Source organism: Podarcis erhardii (assembly GCF_964252035.2).
Source record: "Podarcis erhardii genome assembly, chromosome: 7".
NCBI classification, from domain to species: Eukaryota; Metazoa; Chordata; class Lepidosauria; order Squamata; family Lacertidae; genus Podarcis; species Podarcis erhardii.
Window position 1 is genome coordinate 87,431,139 of NC_138511.1, and position 13,001 is coordinate 87,444,139.

At 47.2% G+C, this 13,001-nt stretch overlaps 1 protein-coding gene across 5 annotated transcripts in view; it reads left to right on the forward strand.

Annotated features, from left to right (window-relative positions):
* Positions 1-6: 6 nt before the first annotated feature.
* The window catches only part of CATSPERG (cation channel sperm associated auxiliary subunit gamma), a 46,971-nt gene continuing 33,976 nt past the window's right edge, over positions 7-13,001 (forward strand). Inside the window, exons 1-8 of one of the 5 annotated variants that reach the window (XM_081868698.1) lie at positions 7-111; positions 4,988-5,224; positions 5,823-5,876; positions 7,496-7,640; positions 8,575-8,701; positions 9,220-9,289; positions 10,118-10,273; positions 10,645-10,816. In XM_081868698.1, the coding sequence (XP_081724824.1) occupies positions 5,012-5,224; positions 5,823-5,876; positions 7,496-7,640; positions 8,575-8,701; positions 9,220-9,289; positions 10,118-10,273; positions 10,645-10,816 (937 nt within the window). In that variant the 5' untranslated portion in view covers positions 7-111; positions 4,988-5,011. Of the gene's footprint in view, positions 198-217; positions 413-1,019; positions 1,043-4,105; positions 4,130-4,987; positions 5,225-5,822; positions 5,877-7,495; positions 7,641-8,574; positions 8,702-9,219; positions 9,290-10,117; positions 10,274-10,644; positions 10,817-13,001 lie in introns of those variants that run through there. The other 4 variants (XM_081868697.1, XM_081868699.1, XM_081868700.1 and 1 more) reach the window with 4 other exon arrangements.

Genomic DNA, 13,001 nt, shown 5'->3' on the forward strand with positions numbered 1-13,001 from the left:
GCGCGCGCGTCGGCGACGCACCAACGGCTCCGCACCCGATTGGCTGGAAGGTTTTTTTTTTTGGAGCGCATGCGCGAAGCGGAGTAACGGCTCCGAGGGAAGCGAGCGGAGGTGTTTGAAGCGGGGGCGCTGAGGCGCTAATTTGGGGAGCGCCATGTAGGCGGGTTTTTTGGGGCGGCGGCGGCGAGGGGGAGAAGGTACGAGCGCTGAGGAGAACGTTTGGGAAGCGTAGCGTCTTGAAATAGCTGTTGGCTTTTAACGTCACCAGGCTGACGTCACTAGCAGGGAGGCGTCTACGTGAGGCCCCGTGACGTCACCAGCCAAGAGGCTAGGCGTGTGATGCCAGGCGTGTGAAACGCAGACCAGTGACACAGGCAACCTAGTTCAGTTGCTGCAGAAGTTTATTTGACAGGTTTGATTTGGTTTTTTTAAAAAAAAATATATATATTTTTATTAGAATTTCCACATTGATAACAAAAACCACAAAGCAGAGTGGTACCCAAAAACAGAAAAAGAAAAGAGAGAGAGAGAGAGAAAAGAACAATAAACAGATAAACAATAACAACAAACTTAATTCTTCACAGATTCAACCTTTTAAGCATCTTAGTTGACTTCCTCAAGTCCCTCCCTTCTGAGTTCCCTTGTAGTTAAAAGTAACAGCTTTCCAGTATCATTATGAAACTAAAACAGTTTCCAGTTATAGTCCCATCTTACTCACTTTTCTTAACATTCTAAATCCCATTTATTTAATTATAGCTTAATTTTAATCCTAGGCCTAATTACTTCTTTCAAGTAATTTCTAATTTTTTATGTTTGACAGGTTTAATTTGTTATTAAACACACAACAGAGTTTATGCCAGATGTAACAGATTGAAACAGGCATTGAGAATGGGGTCTTGGAGTCTCCCATGCTGGTTGCAATGAGCAATTTAATATCCTGGCCAAGGCCTCCCTGTTGGGAGGACTTTCAGGCCTCCATGACAACCATGGGGTTACCAGCCAACAACCCTTTTCAGGACACTACAGCAAGGCACCAAGGAGGGTAAATGACAAAGTACAGTGGTGCCTCGCAAGACGAAAAGAATCCGTTCCGTGAGGCTCTTCGTATAGCGGTTTTTCCGTCTTGCGAAGCAAGGCCATTGACGGCTTAGCGGATTAGCGCTATTAGCGGCTTTTAGCGGCTTAGTGGATTAGCGCTATTAGCGGCTTATCGGCTTAGCGGATAAGCGGCTTAGCGGCTTAGAAAAAGGGGGGAGGGAAGGGGAAAAAACCCGCAGGAACTCGCAAGACATTTTCGTCTTGCGAAGCAAGCCCATAGGAAATTCGTTTTGCGAAGCACCTCCAAAACGGAAAACCCTTTCGTCTAGCGTTGTTTTCCATCTTGCGAGGCATTCGTCTTGCGGGGCACCACTGTACATTCATAAACACTGAAGAGCAGCCGTACATAGCGGAATACAGTGGTACCTCGGGTTACATACGCTTCAGGTTACATACACTTCAGGTTACACACTTCACTAACCCAGAAATAGTGCTTCAGGTTAAGAACTTTGCTTCAGGATAAGAACAGAAATCGGGCTCTGGCGGCGCGGCGGCAGCAGGAGGCCCCATTAGCTAAAGTGTTGCTTCAGGTTAAGAACAGTTTCAGGTTAAGAACAGACCTCCGGAACGAATTAAGTACTTAACCTGAGGTACCACTGTACTCAATTTATTCAGAATGGCATAACCACAGTCCTATGCAAAGTTTCCTGGAAGAACCCAATACAGTGGTACCTCGGCTTACAGACGCTTCAGGTTACATATGCTTCAGGTTACGACTCCACTAACTCAGAAATAGTACCTCGGGTTAAGAACTTTTTCAGGATGAGAACAGAAATCGCACGGTGGCGGCATTAGCTAAAGTGGTACCTCAGGTTAAGAACAGTTTCAGGTTAAAAACGGACCTCCAGAACGAATTACTGTATTTTTCGCTCTATAAGACGCACCAGACCACAAGACGCACCTAGTTTTTGGAGGAGGAAAACAAGAAAAAAAATATTCTGAATCTCAGAAGCCAGAACAGCAAGAGGGAAAGCAGCAATCCCTCTTGCTGTTCTGGCTTCTGGGATAGCTGCAAGCCTGCATTCACTCCATAAGACGCACACACATTTCCCCTTACTTTTTAGGAGGGGAAAAGTGAGTCTTATAGAGCAAAAAATACGGTAAGTTCTTAACCCAAGGTACCACTCTAGTGCTAACTTTTGACTGCATAGCTTCAACTGGAAAAACACATTTGGCTTTAGCAAAAGATCAGCCAGCTGAAATGCAGCCTTTAGCTTTTAACTGAAAATACAAACTATCTTACAAATTTATGCTTAAGGTGACACTTAAGGCATGGCTAGCCAGGCTAGAAGCAGCGGTTCAAGTTTAAGAAGTCCAGCATAAGCAGTGTGTTCAGAACTCCATGGAAGCAATGGTGTCCATTTCATGGGGTGCCATGCCTACCTGCCAAGCTTCTAAAGACTGGGCATGTCAAGCCCAATCTCGTGAAACACATGCCTTGTGAAACCTGAGTGTGCAGATGTTCACCATATCCGAATGGATGCATCTGCTCCCAGTGCTGAGTGTTTCTGGGACCTGGGTGACTCGGCTGTGCCTTTGCTTTCTGACTATGGTTCCTCCACTCGCCAGATTCTATTTCCATACTTCTCCACCCAGCAGGGAAGAGTGGAGGTGAAAGTCCTGCTTCCCCCATCCAGAGCAGCTCTGGGAGAGGGACGTGCCTACCCTCGCCTTTGCTCCCTGGTCTCAGGCCTCCCTCTCCCACCATCCTTTTCTCCTCATGCGTCTTGGTCTGCCACTCTACTCCTGAGCCCATCAACACCTTGGGACTCGTGACGTGTTATGAGAGAGAAAACCTTTTCTCTATCCACTTTCTCCATAGTACTGTGCATAATAATAATAATAATAATAATAATTTATTATTTATACCCCGCCCATCTGGCTGGGTTTCCCCAGCCACTCTGGGCGGCTTCCAACTGAATATTAAAAACAATACAGCATCAGACATTTAAGCAGTTCTATCACGTCACCTCTTGTTTCCTCCAAACTGAAACCCCCAATGTTTTTGTTTTTGTTTTATTTATTTGTTTTATTTCGTCCATTCATGTCAATTTCTGACGCTCCCTCGTCCCTCGTCCCTCCCTCCAGAGCAGTGTTTCCCAACCTTGTGCCTCCGGCTGTTTTTGGACTACAATTCCCATCATCCCTTGCCACTGGTCTTGCTAGTCAGGGATGATGGGAGTTGTAGTTCAAAACAGCTGGAGGCACAAGGTTGGGAAACACTGCTCCAGAGGATGCTCAAGGCATGGCGATTCCCAGCAGATGGCCAGCGGCTTCCTCTGCCCCCATCTTAGCACAGTCCAGGTTCCTGGGGCATCTCCTGGCCCACCTTCTGCAGCAAAACCTGCTCATGGTCCTTGGTAGGGAGATGTTGCTCTGGCACCTGTCCACTCTCAACTTCTTCGATGGTATCTGAGAGCGGCCTGTTGCGTGTCTCCGGCAGGAAGAAAGCAGCAATCCCAGACAGAATTGGGGCTGTCCCGTATATGAGCGGTGGGAGGTATGGAAAATATTCCCCGGTCATTTTTACCATCGGCGCCCTGATGAAACCCCCAATGAAACCCCCAATGTTGACACCTATCATAGGGGAGTTGTACCCCCTTGAGCATCTTGGTAGTTCTTTTCTGAACTTTTTTCAATCTCTACCATAACCTTTTTGAAGTGAGGCGATCTGGAACATGGTATCTTGACGTTTAGAAGACATCTGAAGGCAGCCCTCTTTAGGGAAGTTTTTAATGACTGATGTTTTAATGTATTTTTAATCTTTTGTTGGAGGCTGTCCAGAGTGGCGGGGGTAACCCAGACAGATGGGCGGCAAACAAACAAACAAACAAACAAACAGTTATTCCAAATGCCACTGCACCATAAATTTGTATACCAACATTATTAGAAAGTCACTTTCATTTTTAATTTATTTTCTAATAGTCCCAAGATTAGAATCTGCCCTTTTCACAGCTGCTGCACACAGGGTCACCATCTTTATCAAGCTATCAGCCCTTGGTCAGACACTGCCAGTTCAGACCCCATGAAGGTATAATAAGTGAAATGAAGATTTTTTTTTGTTCCAATGTGCATCGCTTCAGACTTGTTTACACTGGATTGCATTTGCCGTTTTACCACCCATTCCTACAGTTCATATAGGTTCTTTTGGAGCTCTTCACTTTTTGTTTTAACTGCCCTGAACAATTTAGTATTATCAGCAAACTTGGCCCCTAACCGTTCACCCTAATTCTCAATCATTTATGAACAAGTTAAAAAAGCACAGGTCCCGCTACCAGTCCTTGGGGGACTCCATTCTACATCCTTCCAATGGGAGAACTGTCCATTAATTCATCCTTATCCACAAAAGGAGAAGGCCAGTTGTGTTGTTTATTGTTTCTATTTACTTGGCAATTTTTAAGTCTTTGGAAACCTGCCCTGAGCACAGTTTCTAGAGTGGAAAGGTTGGCATTCACCTATCTCAGGAGACAAAGGTGTGTGTGTGCCTGTTACTACACACAAGAGGTTAAGGCAAAAACCAGCCAAGCAAAAAGGGCCATGTGACATGTTTCTTCCTTTGTGGAATCCTAGAGGAAGGCTAACAGCCCAGAACCGACTGGTTTTGCCTCCTGTGCAGCACTTGCCAGTATGTTCCTCTGGGGTGAATAGCAGCTATTCACTAACACAGGAGAAAGCAAAGGTGTGTATTCAAAGGACAGGATTCACGTAAGACTTCAATCTGCTTTTTTGACTCCTTTGAAGCTTACCATGAAATATCAAGCCAGTCCCTCTGTGGAAAGCCCCCTCTTAGGTTAGATAGAATATTGGGAAGAGGCTTGCTTATTTAGAACACCTGCATAAAAGGGTTAATTAAAAAGGTAGGGGATTGTTGTTGCTGTTGTTTTGGCAGGTTCCTTTGCAAGGAGCATCTGTGATGTGGCAGCTTTTGGCAGCTACCTTGTCCCTTGTTTTCCTGTGCATGAAACATCTATTTGCATCAGATTGCAAATGGATAGCTGTAGTCAACGATTTTGCTGACCTTGGGAGCGACCGAAAGATTTTCTTTTCCCAGCGGGAAATTAAAAGGGTGGCTGAGATCTTCAAGGAACTCACAGACTCAGCTATAGACCCTGATGACAAAAATGCAGTGAGTACAACATGCCTGGGTGTGGGAGAAGAGATCTTCCTTTCCTTCCATGACTAGCAAGGGCTCTTTGGGTTCCATGGCTCTTGAGCTGGAGCTGTTAGGAGGGTGGGCAAGAGGTCACTTAGAGAGCCCCTAGAACCAAGGGCTGAAGGGAAATCAGACAAACAGCAGTCACACACATCCTCAAAAGTCTAGGCTTAACAGAAGAGGCCAGGGCTGATTCCATCCCAGGCAAAGGCCAAGCCTGACTTGGAAGCTTTTATAATGGAGGGAACCAATGGGCTGCCTTTGTGGGTAGCGTCAACCTAGAGTTTAGGGGGAGATCCCAGTTGTGAGACCCTCTCAAACTGCAGACCTGACCAGCTCACCACAGCAGTGTATAAATCTGGAGCTTCTGCTTTCATCCTTGGAGATCCCTAACAGGCACAAGTGCTTGAATCCCTTACGGTCTCAGTTACTTTGGTTTATTTTATTAAATCAACTGTTTTATTCAGGGCTGCTGTTGGCTTTACTGGTATACTAGTCAACCAGAACTTTCAGCTTATTACTCTTCAAGTGAAAAGAGCTATTGAAATACCGTAACTGTCTCTTTTTACAGAAATACCTGGGATTTCCATACTACCTGAAAATTAACCTGAGCTGCACACTTCAGGTAAGAGAAGAGCCACATGCTTTGTGAGGGCAAGGGATACTTACACATTGTAATTGAAGGGGCACTTTCCCTTGCTCCCCTGTTGCTTCTGCAATGGACAGATGTGCACTATGGACATAAACTTGTTTTAAGCCACTGCTTTAAAGTGGCATTGCTGTTTCATCTGTTGCTGAGATGCATGATAATCTTGTGAGGGTTTTTTTGGGGGGGGGGAGGGGAGGTCAGCCTGCCTGATGTCCATGTCCTTTGTAATTCCTGGGGTCCTGGTTCCACCAAGGATTAAAATCTAATGGAGGATTCCATTGCTGAATTAGCCAGACAAGGCTCATAGTTGCCAACTTGGTATGGTCCTTTGTATAACAAAGGAAGCTGCTCTGTGCCAGAGGACAAATGGATGGGCGCCCCTCTCTTACTTGGCTGCCAGTAAGACAGACAAAAGCCAGGATAGTTGTGTGTGAGAGAGAGCTGGGCTAGAAGCAGGCTGCTGGCATAAGCCAGGGAGTCGGAGCCATTCTTGATTTCTGCTGGAATCCAAGGCTGTGTCTATGGGAGAAACAAGACCACTTGGGGTGTTAATGCTGTGAGCCCCTCCACTGTAGGTTTAGGTTGCATATGTGTGTAAATAAACCACATGTCATAAAGAAACCACGGTCTCCGCTGTCTCTTATTCCAAGGAAACCAAACCCTGGGTAAGTGACTGGATAGGAAAAGAAAAAGGGCTTCTTATTCTGTGTCTTGTCAGTTACATAAAAAGAATTATTTGAACATTCCCTCCATAATAACAACCCACTTTTCTTCTTTCTTCATTTTTCCTGTCCGTTGTTCCATTTCATTCATTTCTGGCTTAATTTCATACCTCATTTCAAACGCTTTTGGGTTATAAACTATTCTTTTCCAAACTAAAAAATCTCCTGGAAACCTTGTTGCTAAAGAAGCCCAATGGGCGAAACAAGAGTGTATCCTGAGAACTGGTCTATCATCAGCTGCCTTATTGTTACTAAGTAGTTCTGTTTGTTACACTCTCAAGACATAGGACTATGCAGAAGGAAGATATCAGTATGAAATGGCATTGCCAACAGGAACTGTACATTGTAATTGTTGGACTTGACAATCTTTGGACTTGACTATCCTTGGACTTTACGACAATAAAAACATATAGAAGGTTAATAGTAATATGATATGTTATTGCGGGATAACATATCACAGCGGGAGGCAGTGGAAGACAGGAGTGCCTGGTGTGCTCTGGTCCATGGGGTCACGAAGAGTCGGACACGACTAAACGACTAAACAACAACAACATGTTATTGCCATCAGGAGCTGTGCATTGCATTTTTTTGATATGACAATTACAGTTTTAGTATATATAATGTTATGTTGCTTTACAGCCAGTTACGTGTGTGTTGTGGTATTCTGAACATGATTTACGTAATGAGGCAATTGTGTGTGTTGACTGTATCATCAAACACCGACAAAATCTGGCATCTTCTCTCCCCTGTAAGTCGCAACACTAATGTAATAGTTGACAGACCTCTGCTTGGATTGAGTCAGCACAGGCAAGTGACACTAGAGTGATTTTGTGACAAGGGCTCTGGGTCAACAAACTGCTTTCCTCCTTCCAGAACTCAGAATGGGCTATTCGGACAGGTCACTACACTGGACTGAGGCCGATTGTGACTGTCACTTTTTCAGAACCCGTCCACCCTGTGCGTCAGAAACAGGAGCAGCTGCAGATCGAAATGAGGGCTGCTCCGTATAGGGATAAAGGTATTTCAGCATGTCATCCCCAAGAGGCAGTGCGAAAGCAGGAAGCACACAAGGAAGTACCTCATGAAAGAGAAGCTTCCTTTTAAGGAGCTTTGCTCCCTTCAGAATTTTTGGGCTTCAGAAAGCAAATTTTGGATGCCACTAATGGCCACAACTAAGCAGACAGATTGGACCCAGTAAATTCACTTGTGAATTCTCTAAGCTTGCATTGGGGAACCTCTTCATAGATTGCATTGTAGGTTAATTGGCAGAAGGGAAGGCAGCAGTTGGATTTTCTGCCTTGGATGATAATAGCTCATTTCCCGTTGCCTCCAAATCTCTCTCTCTCTCTCTCTCTCTCTCTGTGTGTGTGTGTGTATGTATTGGCAGAAGTCAGAACAAGAATCACATCCAAACACCTAACTTAAATAACAGATAATATTTTGTCTCACTCTTCCGCCAACATGTGTATGATCCTGCTTCTAGCACTGGGTTGAGCAGGCATTTACAGGGATGTAGCCTCTTACCACTTCTAGTCCTCCCTCTGTTTAGGCTTTTGGAGGGGATTCCTGCTCTGCCACTGAGCCTCTTGGGCCTGCCAATCAGAAGGTCGGTGGTTCAAATCCGCACAACGGGGTGAGCTCCCGTTGCTCTGTCCCAGCTTCTGCTAACCTACCAGTGCATACCACTGCATACCACTGCAAGTAGAGAAATAGGTACTGCTGTGGCAGGAAGGAAAATGGTGTTTCCGTGTGCTCTGGCTTCCGTCATGTTCCTCCGTGCACCAGTAGTTTAGTCATGCTGGCCACATGACCCAGAAAGCTGTCTGTGGACAAATGCCGGCTCCCTCGGTCTGTAGTGAGGTGACCGCCACATTCCATAGTCGCCTTTGACCGGACTTAACCGTCCAGGGGTCCTTTACCATTTGACCTTTCCATGCATTCTCTGCCTCCAGCAAATTGCGACAGTGAGGAAGTTTGCAAAATGTGCTGGTTCACGCCGATGCCCTTCTTGAACGGCACTGTTGTGTTGGATGTGTTGGTGGAGAGCAACGGCATCGGTCTCCCTGTGAAAAACAGAAGGTGAGGGATACGTTTCTAGTTTGTAGACCCAGCAAGAACATTTTCACGCGTGCCAGTATCTTGCTTGTGCCATATTTTGAATGAAACCTAAAACAAAGCAAAACCTGAAACCGTCAATCTATTACAGAAAGAGAACTGGCAGCAAAGCTCTCTTGATGAGCTCAGCAGAACTAGAACCTTCTTCCACCAGTAACACTTCCACCTGGCTGTGTCTATGGGCCAAGGGGACACACCAAGGCCTCTTCCATCCTCCTGGCTGGAGCCGACTGCCGTGTGGCTCCTCCCCTCCCATAACTGTTTCCTGGACTGACAGTTCCATTTAGCCATTATGTAACAATTACATGAATGTGTTGGTAATTGAACTGGCTACTTTCCCCCTCCCCCCTCCCCTCCTTTTGTATCAAGTCTCTCTGACAGCAATCCATTACGGTATTTTGAATGGAATTGACAGCTTTTAAGAAAAAGTATATACATGTAGCAAAAGAAAACACATATATTCTTTTTCTCCTTATGTATAGGTTTGCCATAAATATCAATGGCTATGTGGGAATTGTTCAAAATGAGGTGAAGATCAAGATTGGAGAAAAGGTAAAATGCTGGGGTTGGTAGCGATCTCAAGTGGCCTTACAGCCTGCTAACCACTGCTACTTGCAGTCTGTAGATGTGGTTGCATTTGCCTGTGGGGGTTAAACAGAGTTTTAGGATCCCATCTTTGGTAGCAGAAAAGCATAGGAATTAGGCTGCAAAGTCTCCTTTTGAGCAAGTCCAGCTATGAAGTAAGCTGGCTTCCTCTTCCTTACCCTGCTAAACAAAGAATCGGGCAACAACTTGCAAAGTAAGTTTGAAAATTAGATTTACTTACTTTATAATCATGCACTGGCTCCTAGTGACAGTAGCAGTAAAAACTCTGCAGTCTGCTCTTTTCATCTCTCTGCATATTCTTAGAGACTGGGGGGGGGGCGAGGCGGGGAGCTGGTTGCAGTGTGTGTGTGTGTGGGAGATTCCCTAGATTCTTCTGCAGCTTCTTGACCCTCCCTCCTCTCCAACCTCTGCTTTAGCCTCAGAGTCTGAACTGTACTCTGGAACAGGCTCTTCCTGCTCACTAAACCCTGTTGCCCCTCTAGCCTCTGGCACCTCCTCCCCGCAGTCTTCTTCCTCTGACCACTCACCATCGTCCCACCACCAGTCCCCTGGCTCTGGGCCTTCTTCCCCCGGGAGTTCCCCGGCTGGTGCCTCCCACCACTCCTCGTCATCCAGCCAGTCCATGACACGCCCTGCCTCTGCCCTTGTGGGTGGGGCCTGGCACAGTCCCCCTGAGGTTTCACCCTTGGATTCTGTAGAAGGTATCTGTTAGTCCGCAGTGGCTTTGGTGTGATAGACAGACTCTCCTCTCTGGTCCCTTCTTACCAAGCACAGCTAGATTCTTTGAAGAATGTCCTGCAACTGAGAGACCCATCACGTCCCTTGTGGTACACTTATGGACAAGCCCCTGTGCTCATCCTTGGCGGCATTCCCCGGAGCAAGATTGTCTTCATGTCGGACTCGATGTTTTTTGATTACATTCCAATAGAGGTAAAGGGGAAACGAGACCTCTGCGTAGCACATCTCTGACATGGCATCTCTGTGTTGGCTGGGGTGTGGTGGGGCTGGAACTCCCCCAATAGTTCACACATGAGCTTGGTGCTGGCAAGTGAAGTTGTAGCCGTCCAACGGTGGTGGACTTTAACTTCGGCAGACCACATGTTTTGTGCGTAGTGTGTCCCAGGTTAAGTCCCCAGCATCTCCAGTTGAAAGCAGCTCAAGAGCTGACACCCTTAAACACAGAGGATGCCCATTATAGCTAACAAAGCACAGCATTGTGGGAATTCCCACACAACTCTTAACCTCGTAGGAGCTGAGCCTGTTTCCACCCTTGTCTCGCTTTGTCTCCTTTTCTGCTACAGGTGGGCATTGACAGCTGCTGGATTGGCTCCCTCTCATGCCCACAGGGTACATTCTCCTCTGCCATTGTTGATGCCATTAGTACAGAGAGCACCCTGTTCATCCGGCAGAACCAGCTTGTCTATTACTATACGGGACATTACCCAATCTTGCATGTGAACACCTCTGGGTCTGGTATGTGAGCCTGAGAAGCCAAAAGGCGCAGTTTTGTATTGGTTTTATGCCACTTTAACTGTCATGCCTTCCGTTACGGAACAGATAGAATTCTATGAGAGCTATGCTCTTCCGTTTTCTCTGGGGGCAGGGAATCCTTAGTCACGTTAACTGCCGTCCTGCCCTCAACTTGCACTGGCTGGACAAGGATAGAATATGGACTAACCCCTGGTTGTGGCAGTGCATCTTGAAGGTGTGCCACTGTGGAGGACCCACCCCCATGTAGCACCATGGTTATGCCACAGTAACTGCATTGGCAGCACAGTGCTGACAATGTTAGGGGCAAAACAGCACTGACCGCCAATTAGTTTCTGGGCCCAATTCAAACTCCTCTCTATCCTCTTTTCTATACTATGCATAATTTTATACACCTCTGTCAATGACAGTCTTTTAGGAACAGATAGTGTGATGGGATAGTGAGCTGCTTGTGCGTAAAAGCTTGATCCCTCTGGGGTTTGGCTGGTCATCCAAACCGATGCACTAACGGAGCCCCCAAAGCATGACTCCGTCAGTCGCTGGTAGAATCTGACAGTGGGCGTCTACGGAATTTACGCCAACATAAAAGCTCTTTGACAGACATGCGCTTTCGAGACTCTCTGCGTGACAGTTTCCGGCGAAGGGTGGGCGTTCCCAACGGGGGTCCCGTTACCTCTCCACTACTCTCACTGGAAGCATCCCAGAGCCTCCCCTCCGCTGTGACTCCTGCACTCCCCCTGCTGGTTCCCTCTTCTACTGCAGATTCTCTCCTATTCTCCTGTAGCCTGTCCACCACCTGTCTCTCCGATGGCAGTTCCCTGACATCCACCTCCCCCCCAGGGCCCCCTTCACCCCCTCCCGCCTCCTCTCCCACTGGCGGTGAGGGCGGAAAGCCCCTGAAGGAACTCTCCTCGTCGTCCGAGGATTCTAACACTTCCGGCCACGGCGTACCGTCTCTCTCCCCGTCTTCCTCTTCTTCGTCGGAGTCGGCTTCTTCACCCACCCCTGACTCTGGGAACCCTTCAAACTCTCCTTCCTCATCGGTGGTCCCAAAGTGTTCCCTTCTAAATCGAGCCACGGGTTGCGGTTTTCTTGGGAAACGCTGATGAAATGTTTCTATTAAAACCTCGTCATTGACTACCTCTGCTGGTACCCAAGTGTTTTCCGACTCTGCTTCCCCCTCCCATTCTACCAGATATTCCACCTGATTTCCCTTCCACCTGGAATCAATGATTCCTGCCACGTTCATGTCGCGCTCTCTCTCTTCTATCACGGGCGTTTGGGTGGCCTCTCTCTCACGCTCCCCCCACTCGCGTCCCTCTCGGTACGGCGACAGTAATGACCTGTGAAATACTGGGTGTAATTTCATGTGACTGGGCAGCCTGAGTTTGAATGCCACTGGGTTGACCTGCTGTATGACCTCAAAGGGTCCCAATCTTTTGGGCCTCAATTTCTTACTCCCGCCCTTGAACGGTAGCCCTTGGGTGGACAACCACACCCGGTCCCCCACCCTTATAGTTTCACCTTCCCTCCTATTTCTGTCTGCTTGCTTCTTATATTCTTCCTTGGCTTTCTCTAAGTTAAGTTGAAGCTGACGGTGGATCGCCTCCATCTCTTCAAAAAAATATTCCGCCGCCGGCACGCTCCACCTCTCCCCTCCCTCTCCTGGGAATGCCCGGGGGTGACACCCATAATTTGCCAGGAAGGGACTCATCCCTGTGGACACGTTCTCCGCGTTGTTGTAGGCAAATTCTGCTAGAGGTAACTTATCCACCCAATCATTTTCTCTGTCTTTTACATAACACCTCAGGTATTGTTGTAAAATCCCATTTGCCCTTTCCGCTTGCCCATTGGTTTCTGGGTGCCGGGCAGTTGAGAAATTGAGTTCTACGTGCAGTAAGCTCATAAGTTTCCTCCAGAACCTGGAAGTAAATTGTTTCCCTCTGTCGCTGACCACCCTCAAGGGGGCGCCATGCAACTTGAAAATATGTTCTACAAACAACTTGGCGGTTTCCTCCGCTGTGACTGCATGTGAACAAGCTATAAAATGACACATCTTGGTTAATTGATCTACCACCACCATGACAGCTGTTTTGCCTTTGGATTTTGGCAGGTCCGTCATAAAATCTATGGATACTGCCTCCCATGGCCTTTCGGGCGTGGGTAAGGG